The 13,289-nt window shown below is 34.4% G+C and overlaps 1 protein-coding gene across 4 annotated transcripts in view; it reads left to right on the forward strand.

Moving 5' to 3' along the window:
- The window catches only part of MAP9 (microtubule associated protein 9), a 40,693-nt gene that overhangs the window by 23,047 nt on the left and 4,357 nt on the right, over window positions 1-13,289 (forward strand). For 3 of the 4 annotated variants that reach the window (XM_050710604.1, XM_050710603.1, XM_050710602.1), the window contains 9 exons: window positions 406-608; window positions 989-1,100; window positions 3,231-3,484; window positions 4,226-4,281; window positions 4,807-4,972; window positions 6,157-6,246; window positions 6,930-7,091; window positions 7,541-7,686; window positions 8,427-8,559. In XM_050710604.1, the coding sequence (XP_050566561.1) occupies window positions 406-608; window positions 989-1,100; window positions 3,231-3,484; window positions 4,226-4,281; window positions 4,807-4,972; window positions 6,157-6,246; window positions 6,930-7,091; window positions 7,541-7,686; window positions 8,427-8,559 (1,322 nt within the window). The remainder of the gene's footprint in view (window positions 1-405; window positions 609-988; window positions 1,101-3,230; window positions 3,485-4,225; window positions 4,282-4,806; window positions 4,973-6,156; window positions 6,247-6,929; window positions 7,092-7,540; window positions 7,687-8,426; window positions 8,560-13,289) is intronic. The other variant, XM_050710605.1, reaches the window with a different exon arrangement.

Here is a 13,289-nt window from a genome sequence, read left to right on the forward strand (position 1 = left end):
AAAAAGGTTTTCTTACAACAGTGCTGTTAGATACATGCTCTCTTTTATGTTTATGAAAACTTTTCAATTGTCTCTGACTGCAGATAAGTTCTTGCATGTAGTTTCAATATATACATAGAGAGAATGGTAAATGGAAAAAATAAGTTTCTAGATTGTCTGTCTACGAAATTATGTTAGAAGCTTTATAACTTCCATTAAACTTTCTGAAATGTCAGTAATTCCTTATATAGCTGCTTGTATTTAGCCCCATGTTAAGACAGATGTACTATTTAAATAGCTTGTTTAACTGAAAATAGTCGAGTCTAACTTGACAAAATAGTGTTCCAGACTAAAATGTCTTTAATTAGACATAACCTAAACTATAATACTCGTTTTCATCTGAGAATATCAGCATTCCTTCATTAGGTGGCTGTTACAAAGCATCACCTCAACCAAGAAGTGTCTGGAGGAAAAGTGGCCCCGTGAAAGACAATGAGTTTAGTAGGTCAGAAGAAAAAATAACTTGTAGAAGTGGATTGTCTTCATTTTCGGCACCGTCATCCTTTACTTCTCTGAATACCAGAGCCTCATCTGAGAAAGCAGTGCTTGCCGAAAACCCTGGTCCTGAAGTAAGACTGAGAATGAAGTGTATATGTGTTTATTTTTTACCATTTACATTGGAAACTTTAAAAAGTAACTTATTAGCTGTCAAAATTTTCTGTAGGAAATATAGGAGTGGGGAAAAATACCATTTCCAATAGCATTCTGGAAATGCTATTGAGGGGCATATAAGAGAACATCATTTTCTTTCTAACTAGAAACAGGATTTTGTTATGTTTTGCAGCTGTTCAGAAATGGGTTGATGGGTTTTATTTCTCTGAATGTGAGACAGTAATTATACTTGAAGAGTTCTGAAGAAACATTTTATCAGTGTATTATAAACTCAAGTTAAATAGTTCTGATTTGTTATGAATTGCTCACTTGTTTATTTGCCACTTTCTGATCTAAGGGTCCATGGCTAGAAAGTACTTCACCACCATTTTCCATTAATTTTACTTCCCACAATGAGAGATCTGGAGATTCCAATTTACTGATGTGTGAAGAAACACCACTTTCACAAGGTAGAACTTAGATATGTACAGCCAGATAAATGTCATAATTTACACCTTGGTAACATCTAAGGTTCCAGTTCAAGTCTTCTTAAAATCAATGGTTTTCTTAATTTCCTCCATTACATTCTCTTAGTATCTTTCTCTTGCCCTCATGTCTCCTTGTATTCTGCTTCTAAGAAAGGCCCAGCCTCATTCTTGCCATTATGTCTAAGAGCAGTATCAACCCAAGTAGTTAGAAATTGGGTCCTGGAAATGTCCTAGGATTGGAGAGGAACAGATTGAAGTCTGAGAAGTGAATTTACACTTCTGACGTGAGTCAAGTGTCGGCATCATTGCCTAAGCATCCTTGAGACTAAAAACAAGTCATTTTAATTTCATTTTCTCTTTGCCATCAACGTGACCAGGATAAGCCTTTCTCTTCTTCAGGCTGGTATTGTTTTTCAATTTTGGGGGTATTTCTTAGTCTCCTTTGTTAGACAAAAAATCTGTGTTACAAAAAATGAATGGACCCAAGTTGAAAAGCACTGGAATGGGCTGTTAAACACCTTTCATATTGGTTAAGGTTATCATGCTTGGGAGTACTTTGTGTGTAAGACTCCAACGGGTAATTAACATAGCCTGTTGGATGCAGTGAGGAAAATGCTGTTGGCATGGCCTGTGTAATGTCTGTGCACTGGGCTGCAGCCTAATGAGATCAAAGTTAGGACTTGGCTTGAAGAACTGAGTATAGGAAGGTGAACAGAAGTTGAAAAATCAGGCACAGCATACTGGGTAGTGAATAGCAAATATACTTAGATCTGTGTTTAATTTTAGTTCTTTTTTGTTTTGCTGGTACATTGAGCATTGTTAATAGAACAATATTTAAGGAGAAATTTGTATGGGGAAAAGGAGATGAGCATCAGTGTACTAGAATGTGTGGATTCTCCATGAGGAGGGACAGCATAAATGGAGAAGAATGATAAGGTGCTGGTGTCAAGTGGTGGAAAAGGGACTGGAAAATAAGTGTTTCAATTTGATGCTAAAGTGTGCAAGTGTAAAGATTCCAAGCAGACCAATAAAATTTGTATAGCTAGAACTATTAAGGAGGAAACTACAACAATGCTTATGGGTTCTATGTGGCATTTTTTCATTATGGTTAATATTCTGTATCTGTTTTGCAAATAGTGCTAAACTGACTTATACATGAAATTCAGTGAAGCTCATGCTACAAAATAGTCAGAAGTCTAAAGTAAATCAGCTGTCTACAGTGTCGTGCACACCAACTGCTGCAACTTAACTACACTTGTATAGTTTCTGATGCCTGCAGCTTGTATACGGTTGTTATACTAGCTTAGTGATAAGCTTAAAGTGAAAAATGAAAGGTTACGTATCAACAGAAGATAGAAAATGGTTCATACGAATTCAGAATTTTCTTTGTCACCTGGAACCTACCTTCATCACTGTGATTAAATTTCTTACATTGTCAGCATCAGTAGTCCTTTCTTCAGTTAACTTGGAGTTACTGTCATCCAAAACTTCCTTCTTTTCATCAGAACTGTAACTGGGAGTTTATCATAGATATTCCTGGTTTGTATCTTAATTATTTGAAAAATTTAGATCGCTGTTAATGTCTGTTCAGATCTGATAAAAACGTTTTTAAGTATTATTGAAAAAGTGCTTCCTAACTGGCAATTTCACCACTTAGGCATGCATTTAAATTAACGTGACATTTTGCTTAAATCCTCACCGAGGTGAGAAATAATTTTTCCATTATTTCCTTGTGCAACCCACACTCCCATAAAACAACACACAGATATTTTTTTTTCTTTACGCAGATTGTCATACAGACTTTAGTAGTAGTGTAGACTTCTCTAGATGTGAAGAGTTCCTGCTGTGATCGGAATGGCTCTTGCTTTTGGTTTCTGCTCTATAGCCAAGTTCACGTCGAGAGGCAGCTGGGAAGTTTTGCTGTTATCATGCTCTTATACGTGTTAAAACTTTGGTTGTATATAGTAAACACATTATCCTATGTGAAATTCAGTAATATGTTTCATAAACAAATGTTTTTAGTACAGAAATAACAATAATGAGAAACCATGAAACTCTTGTTAACATATTGTCCAAGTGAATGTGTCCTCTTAATCTTTTTACTCCTGTTAGATGAGAGGAAGGATACCAGCCCCAGTGGCTTGAAACTGGAAGATAATATTAACAAAACCCTTTCTGTGATAGAAGCAATGACCACGACAGCGTATGAGAAAACAAAGAAATCAGAGAAGTCAACAGATGACAGTTCAGATAAAAAGGAGAACATTGTGCAAGGGCAAATAGTAACTGGTACAGTACAGGAAGCGTCAGTAGATGGTCAGTCTGAACATGTGGAGTCGAAGAATACTTCAGAGGACTTTGTCAAGGTATTTTTCATATGTGTTTTTACTGTTGTTCAGAACAATGAGAAGTGCAATGAAAAGTTTTGTAAAGAAATTCGCAGTTCGTACCTTAAATGTGTAAAACTCTGCTTGTAAAAGTTTTAGACCCAAGGCTCTTACAAATTATGGATAGTTTTAAGGAAGACGTAGGGAATACCTTTTACAGAAATAGTTTAAAACAGACAAAGGTAGTAACGTGTGTTTTAAAATCTTAATTAATTATCCTTATGGAAGTTAAAATGCCAAATCTCTATTTTGAGGATTGAAAAGTTGAAATGAGCAGTGTATGTTGGCAGAGGATGGAATCCATGGTGTGACTTGATTAACAAATAAGACACAAAGTACTTTATGCCTTTTCATGAGAAAGAAAATATGTAGGTATATGTAACTATTAAAGCTAAATATTAAAAACAGTTTAAAGAATGTTGATATAACAGGGGAGCCCACTGTCCCTTTAGGTTCTTTTTATTCCTTTTTATCTCTAAACTATAGACTATATTTCAACATAATACAAAGAAACATTTCTAGATGCCATTCCAAACATTCCAAAAGGTGGTGTGTTTTTTTTAACTTTCTTACAGTATTGTACTGTACCCTTTCTGTATTTGAGTGGCTTTCATGTGTATATATGTTTAACATCCTTGTTAAATTTTAAAATCTATGTCATCCTGATCTAGTTCTGTTATCTGAGAGACTGCAATTTTTGTTTTCTCTTGCATTTCTTAGAAACAAAGTGAAACAAAGGCGACAGTTCTACAAAAATCAAAACCTTCATCTTGCAGGTGAGAGAACAATGCTGTCTATCATAGTCTACAGAGCATAAGATGTACGTAGGTGCCCTGACAATGCCACTTTGCTCTCATTTTCTGTCAGCATTTTCTTCACTGCTGACAACTTCTGACCATCTGTGGAGGATACCTTAGGAGATGAGACGTTATTATAATCCTTGCTCAGTATCTCCTCTGTCAGATTAGACTCCAAGTCTTTTGTCAATTTCTATAATGTGTGCTCATGTGTCCACCAGTGAATCCAATTTGTGTTATCTTAACAGGTTTTAAGCTTTTTTATAGATGAAAGTATAAGGAGCTTGTAAATGTTCTTGGGCTGAATATGTTGAATAATGGCTTGTTTTCTCAGTAATAAACCTGCCCAAAGAAAACGTGCTTTTTCCTCCTTTCCTATCCCCACACAAGTACATGTACAAACCGAATCACATTAAGTTCTGGTATCAAGAGAAATGAAAGGAACACTGCTTGCTAGCAGCTACAGTAAATGAAAGGATGATTAATATGTTTGTGTCTTTACAGGTCTCTGTCTTCTGCACACTTAAAGAAAAAAGCAAAAGCTGTTCCATCAGCTACAGCTGTTTCACCTCAATACTTGGGAACATTGAAGGTGTTGGAGAATAAACACTTGCAGAAGAACAGTAGAGAATTTGGCAAAGCAGATAGTTTACGAGCAGCTGTTTTCCAGGTAGATCTTAAACAAACAACAAAATAAAACAAAATCTCCTATGCGTATAAAGGTCTTATAGGAGCCAACAACACTTATTTTCATGAAATCAATATTGTTATGTATATTATTTTCATATGCTTACAGATTTGATAATCCTTTTATTCCAGTGGCCATGCCTTTGCATCAAATTACAGACTTAAAAGCTAGATGAGAGGGACATAGTTTGTTTTGTAATTTATTTTTGTGTCAGACTATTCTCAGACATAAAAGGTATTTTCCTTTATTTTTAATTTTTCCTTAAAAAAAGTAAGTGTTTAGTTTAAAATTTCTTTTTCTGGTATCTTCTATTCAGTTGGCATTTAGGAAAAGTAAAAAGTCTAGTATTCTTTCTGGAAGATAACCAGTGTTGATTCCGTATAGAATTTCATCACAATTCGTATGTGGGTTCCAACAGATTTTTGTTACTAATCTGGGTGATGAAAAATACGCATTCCTTTTGTTAACAGATGTTGTTCATATTGGTATATGTTTGTAATACTATTTATGGTTCTAACCCAGAATTTAGAGCCTGAAATCCACACCTATAGTCTGCATAGTTTTAAAGGTAGAATAGGTTACATTTAGGACACTCGTATTTTTAAGCAGCATACCAAATATATAATTAAACCTTGAAAATTTAAGCCTGATTCTGCAAATGACTCATAACACATAACAGTGCCTGGAGTCTCACTCTTCCCAGTTGGACTTTGTTCTCTTTAGTTACAAGTATTTGCAAGAGAGACAGTAAATCTAAACAATATTCCTGGATCCCAAGTAATAAGAATATTCCATATTTCTTTTTCTTCCTTTTTTTTTTTTTTTAACGCTTATGTCTTGTTGATGTTTTTAAGAGATTTTATTAAAGATCTTTAAGGCTTTTCACGTTTGTAGCTGTCATTGTAGAACCTTAGACTTTTCTTAACATAAAAAAAATCACACAAAAAAAAATCTGTCGTGAAGGTCCTTAAAATAGTTTAATTTGAACCATGTCTTACTTTTCCACATGGGATAATTATTAAAGTAGCACATGGAAGAACTGAGAGTGATTCTGGTTGTCATTATATTGGTGCTGCTCTAATAATATTCGTCTGTTTTAACTGAACATCTTTAGTTACAGCTTAAAAACACTTTAAAAGTGTAAAAGTCTTCTAATATTCTTACAGAATTGGCTGGAAAAGAAAAGAGCTTTACTACTGGAATTAAAGAGAAATGAAAAGAAAAAAGCTGAAAATCTGAGGATCAATACTGAAAAGGTTTGTTTACACTCTTGTTTAAGGAGAATTTGACAAACTATCATTCTCTGAAGTATATTTACCTGTGTTTTGTGTCTAATTACATCACTCTGCTACTGTAAGGCCTCTGGTTTTCTCTAATTGGAAGCAGTAAGTGACATGTCCTGATTGTTATGGTTGTGCTAAAGGGTGTGTGGCTAATGCTTCCCTACGCATTTGCACCAGGGATGTTAAAAGTGTTCTTCTTAAATTAATTAGATTAATTTTCAGGTTTGTTTACAATGATCTTGGGATACTCAACCTTTCACACGTTAAGTTTTATCATATCTTCTGGTGGAAAACGAGTTTGCTCCCTATCTCAAGAGATTCTTATCTACATTTTACATATACAGTTGTTAGATTGGGTTCTTAAGTATTTAATATGTTTCCCTTTTAAGTATTTAATATGTATTTCATGTTCTTCTACACATTTTGCAATAGTCATTTGTATAATTTGAGTGAGTTAAGTTAAAACTGAGCATAGAAAAGTCTATAAAGTTCAAATTTGAGTATTACTTGGAATGTTTTCTACATATCCATTTCCATTTCTTTATTGCTGAATCTAATCCTACATTTGAGAACGAGTTTAAAGCATACTTTTTCAATTATAGATATATATTTTATATTTAAGCGTATTTAAATGTAGAATGTTATTTTCAATCTAGAAAGAAGCTGTTAAAAGAAAGGAAGCAATTGCATCTTTCGAAGCCTGGAAAGCAATGAAAGCAAAAGAAGCAAAGAAGTTAAGTGAAAAAAAGAAGCTCGAGGAACTTAAGAAAAAGAAAGCAGAAGAACAGAATGCAGAGAAAATAGAAGCAGCACAGAAGGTAATGTGAAATATGTATATAAAGGTGGTTCAGATATAGTTCAGGAAATTGCTGAGAATAATTTTGGTAGTTCCAGCAAGAGATGGAGTGAACTGGATTCTAAAATCTGAACGCAGTTAATCTTTGAAGAAAACATGGTGAGATTACATTCTGTTGGAAATACTTAATGTTTACATTTGTACACAGATAAGCATTTCTCTGTATTTGGATTCTATTAGCTGAATACAAAATAAACTCCATGTAAATGCATTGGCAAAGAACTATTGTGTACTGGGGAAAATAACATGCTTTTTAGATATAATGATATCGCCTTCTGAGCAATGCAACAAACAAATATTCCAAAATTTGAACATAAAGAAATACCAAAAATATTAATCCAGTGTAAGTGAGGAGAGCACTGACAAAAAGATGAGGGGGAAGATTTCTAATGAACCTGTGATTTTCTTTAGGCGTTTGAAAAATGGAAAGAAAGAAAAACAGAATATTTAAGAGAGCAAAGCAGAAAGGAAAAACAGTCTGAAAGAATCAGGAAGAAGAAAGAAGAGGAATTGGTTGAAGAAAAGAAGAAAGACAACGTATCAGCAGTTGAAAAATGGTACTGCATTTGAGTTTTGGCATATCAGTTTCCAGAACCTTTGCTTATAAATGCAGTAGGTCTTCTGTGAGTGCTTCATGTGCTTGTGATTGGGAAACAATGGCTTGCTTGGGATCAGGCTTTTCAGTCTCAGTGAGCAAGCATAATCCCAGTGAGAACACATTCTACAGTTTCTTTTGTTTTAGTAACTTAAATAATTTCTTCCCCAAAAGACTAGGCCGAGGCAGAGGTACTACAACTGAGAAGTAAGATTCACCGAGTAGTATAATGTCTTGCGTGACTAGTCTCATGCTTCATTAGTAAGCAATAGGAAGGAAGGTATATCCTTCTTAAAGTTTTTGGAATACATTGTATGAATGTAGGTGTATTCAAAAGCAAATGAGATGTGTCTGCTGAAGGAATTTTTTGTTAATTTTGCAAGCCAAGAGTTTTCAGAAACTGAGTGCAATTTACTATATTACTTGCAGAACTTTTAAATCTAATTTTTATATGATACCAGGTAAGGGGGAAAGTAGTACAGAGAAAACGATGCCATAGTAGGTAGAATAATAGTTTCATTTATACCTTGATGTTAAATTACATGAAGACGGACATCAAAGATTTATAAATATATATGTATATTCTTGATCTGTTATTAAATGCATAAAATATCTCTTTGGACTCAGTTTAGTTAATCAGTCACAGATACAGCATTTAGACTGTTACACAGTGATCTCCTGTTCTTCTTTCTCACTATACAGGAATGAAAAAAAGGAAGAATATATAAAACAAAAGAAGGCAGAAAAAATCCTAGAGAGAAGAAAGCAAGAAATACAACAGACAAAGAAGGACGAGAAAGATAAAAAGGCTATTGAAGAATATGAAAGATGGCTGGTAATTTTTTATTTATTTTTTCGCTATGTAAAAAAAAACAAATTAATGTAGTAATGAGGGTGAATACTTTCATATGGTAATGTAATATTCTTGCTGTTTCATGCTGTTACAAGAGAGGCCAGATGATGGCAGTATTACATAGCTAGTCCTCAGACACTCTTGAACAAAATGATAAAGTATGGTGTGCTTGATCTTTAGTTTACATGGAAAATATATTCTTCCTACCTACATGACTTAGAGTTTTGAATTTCATAGTCTTTTCTTCTATTCCATGTCAGGAGAAGCCGTCTCTGAATTGCCAGCTCACCACAGCACAAAACCAGCAACGCCTAGCAGCACTGCCAGCTGCAGCAGTGTAGGCATTTGCCTTCAAGGCAACATTTAGAGTGAGGAATTCTTAAATTGATAAAAGCAGTTACACAGAGGTTTGAGATTATTTTGATTTACTAGGAAGGGCAAAATTCTAATGCTGCCAATTATATTTTCCCTGCAACAGCATGTTTTATTCCTAGGTGTTAAGCAGTAAACTAATCTGGTAGTCTAGTCCCAACAATAAGGCGATATTTTTTTTCCTTGCAATAGAAAGGCAAACTAGAGGAGAGATTGCTAATATTTTTAGCATATATTTTCTTAAATATGTGTGACTTGCTAGTTAAAGAAAAATCTGCATTTTCCATCCTCAGCCTATGACACAGTCATTCATCATGTTGACTTCCAAAGTTTTCTTAGTTTGAGAGCATTTCTTCTGTTGTCTCTCTTCCATGTGATTTCTGGCATACACCCGGTACATAAGGGCTCTGTTGCCATTGATAAGAAGAGGATCCTGCAACTCAGCTGGCTTGAGATCCTTACGCATGCTCATTTAAACCATCGGTAGACTATAAAAAAAATTCTTTTCCAGAGTTTCAAGTAGATTTTCTTCTTTTCTCTCTGGTGATAGATGAGATTGTGCTGTTTGCTTTGCAGCTAACACACCTTTATTTCAAATAGCATATCAGCAGTGACTCTGTTCCTCATGTTCTTTGGCTGGAATAATATTTCACTTTGTATAGTAACAGAGAAAATATACACCTTCAATGAACTGCAGAGAGAAACACTTGTAAAGTTGTCAATTTATTATCAAGAGAATGCAGATGATATTTGCGTATAGATAGATAAACTGTTGTCAAATCTAGGAGGGCAGGATTCTGAAAGTCTTCAATGTATTCTTTAAAATAAGGGGATTTTTGTTTGAAGGGAAATAAGAGTAATATAGTGGGAAGTATTCTATTATCTTTTTTCATTAGCAGTTCAGCAGAAATAAATGTGTGAATTCATCCTCAGATTTCCTGAACCAAGCATTGATCATAATGCATGGGTAAAGCAGAAATTTTAAAACCTCCTTGTAAGTTCTATAAGAAACATTCTGCTGGTATGTTAATGGAAATTCTGTTATATATACTTTTAGAGGACATTGTGTCGATCTTTGATAACACAGTTTAATAGAGAAGATTACTTTTTAAGGCATGAAAATGAACGCCCTGAAAAAGGCTATTAACGTGTAAAATACTAACAAAACGGATAATCTTGAGCTGAGATACTTTAGTATTGCTGAGAAAGGTTAAGCTTCTGATTTAAAAATTTTATTTCTTTCATAATATTTGCCTCTTGCTACTCATTAAGTACTCTTCAAGCCAATCTAGATGTAATTCTTGATTAAATGATTGCTTTTACTTAGTACTTTTTACTTTTACTACCAGTGTCTGACATTTGTCATTGACATGCACCTAGTCTGAGAAGTGGAACATAGAGGAGAATCACGTAGAAAGTTTATTATGATGGATTAGTTTGGTTTACATTATTTTTTAGATGTTAATCTTTAACTGTTTTTCTGTAAGAACCTAGAAAAAAAGTGAGTATCCAAAATGTGTTATGTTCTCCATTGTACTTGGTTAACCTAGTTGAATTGTTGAGAAGTGGTGCTGCTCTGTGCATTCTTTCAGATTTACAGTTCTTGAAAATCAATACAGTAAGGTTATGATTCCTAGAAGAAGTTTGAAATTTTACCTTGAGGTTGAGTATGCTCAACACCTATTTTTGGCATTCTAACGCTGTTAAAAAACATCAGAAAGTGATATTGTACTGGATTAGTCTCATGGAATTGTTGGTTTTCTTGGTTACAAACAGCTGATATGAGTTTTTCATTTCATGTGGTTTAATAAGATCTATCTGAAAATACTTTCTATATTGGGATCTTAATCTCCTGGTATTGCAATATGTTTGAAATACGGCTGTTAATATTATTCCTCTAAAATGTTGTAAGTCTTCTGTACTATCTAAAATTCAGTTATTATGTGACAGTCACACTGCTAACAAATCTGATCTTCCCAGAATTTTGTAAGTGAAAAATGTATTCTTCTTACCAGGCTATCGAGTAGGAAATTTTAAACAGAGAAATCAAGCCAATCAAGTTGATCTGCTGTATGACAAACTGTAGTTCTAGTTTTCATTTCGCAATATTTCTTTTACTCTTCTCTCATTAGTGCAAGTAACATTTATTGTATTAGGGAAGATTTATATCACTTACTATATCTTGTGAAGATGTGAACTGTGGCCAGGATGAGAACATAAAAAGCATGGTGTGTGTTGAAGGCAGGGAAGAAGTCAGCAAGGCTTCCTGTCAAATTTATCTTTAAAAAAAACAGCTAACTTAACCCAAGACTCTTTGATTAGCATCAGGATTCATTCATGAACATGGGATCTTCAAATCCAAGTATATAAAATAGAGACGTGATTTAAAAAATCCAAAGCAACTTTAAGTCCCTTCCTGGGTGAGTGTATGCTTTACCTTTGGTTTGGCATTTTCTCATGTGAATCGGTTGTGCAACATGTATTCAGTAAATAGTGCTTTATAAACATGAAATATGCACACTTTTAAGACATGATTTCTCATGTAATTGCCACTACTGCTACAATAAGTCTTATTTTTAATGAATTTCCAATTACTTGTTGTAATGTCTCTTTGAATGTCAAATACAGATCCAGATTCTAAGATTGGTAGAATAAGATTAAATGTTTGTAAAAGTACATACTCAGGATATGTACAAATACACCAACAGGAGCATGAATCATACATGTTCCGTTATAGAGAATATTCTTCCAAAGCTCACGTGTACTGCTAGCACATATCTTTTTATCTTCTTTTTTGAGAAATATCACCGATAATGCAGATTCCTTTCTGTTTAGGGCACTAACCAGTTTCCTTTAAGAACATCTGAAACATATCTTGAACTTGTTCTAGACAGAAGAGTCAGAATCTTACGGTGCTACTTAAGCCCAGTTTGTCTCAATTATCCCTTATAATCCAGGAAGATAGAGTTTGTACAGAGAGGTAATATTATTTAGTAGACTGACAGTTCTGTACCGCTTGTTTTAGTAAAGGGCATTAGTTCTCCATGCAAACCTTGCCTCGCTTATAATCAGCTTTACTAGTAACAACGTGAAATCGTTGTGTGTTGATTTAGCCAGACCAGATAGATATTCCTAACTGAATTGTGTCTTTATGTTAACAAAGATATTCAGGTCTTTGTTTAAAAACATACTGATAGGGCTGATGTTTTAGAGTATGTTGTACTCTTACATTTTTGTACATATCACAGTTGTAACTAGCATTAGTAAGTTTGAATAGTGTATATGTATAAAACAAGGAAAAATTCCTCTCAAGCTCCCTCTTCTACAATAACTCATCTACCACCATTTGCTAGTCTCTTCCTTTAGCTGCAGTAACCTCACTATTTCTCTTCTCAGTTATGAATAACAGAAAGACTCTGCCAGGATCATGGGATCTTGCAGTGTCCCTCAGAGGGATCGGATCATGGGTTATCTAAGAGTGGCACTTATAGCTATCTCCAAGGAGCAGTACTTCCACAGCAATGTAGTTCACATGTGAAAATATTAAACTTCTGTGGTGCTTCAAAATACTGGCTGATAGGTTGCAACAGAGGAAAGAAACAAGGTTGGATGGATTTGGCAAATTGATTATGATTTCAAGCCCGCATATCCACAGTGTATCTTTATTACCAATGGCGTGTATGCCATCTGCTGTTCCTAGGCGTTCACTGTTCATGTGCTAGAAAGCCAGCAGCTCAAGGACCTTTTTATCCACCTGTCTAATGGGACACACTAAGTGATGCTCTGATCCGTAATGTCAACCTTCGTTCCACCAAGAGGGAAATATTCCTTAAGCCAGTAAGTGGTGTGCTCATGCATGCACCACAAACCCACAAGTGTGATAAAAGGAAAATTTGCACCTGTAAAGAACTCTCCAGTATACTAAATTGCTAAGGTAGATGCACGCTTAGATTTTTGGTCTCCACAACAATGAAATGGCAGGCATCTTTACAAAGAACACTTATTTTATGTACGAACAGAATGAATGTTCTGTATGAACAGAACAATATAAGACATTAACTAATGATATTCAAGAGACCTATTATTCAGAAACTAATTAGCAATTATTTACTATTATTTTTAATCAGGCACAAAAATACCATTGCAAGTATTGCTTATCCTTCATCATCCTAACTCACCACTGCTGTTTGAAAGAATAGAAAATATCATCAGAACCTTACAGTGTTTATAAAATAGATGGAGGTTTGTTTATAATTGTTTACTTCCCAGATTAACTCATAGCAAGTGTAATTTAATAAGTACAGAAAGTTACACAGATGCATCAAAATTAATGTAACGCG

This window comes from Cygnus atratus, chromosome 4, assembly GCF_013377495.2.
Source record: "Cygnus atratus isolate AKBS03 ecotype Queensland, Australia chromosome 4, CAtr_DNAZoo_HiC_assembly, whole genome shotgun sequence".
Lineage (NCBI taxonomy): Eukaryota > Metazoa > Chordata > Aves > Anseriformes > Anatidae > Cygnus > Cygnus atratus.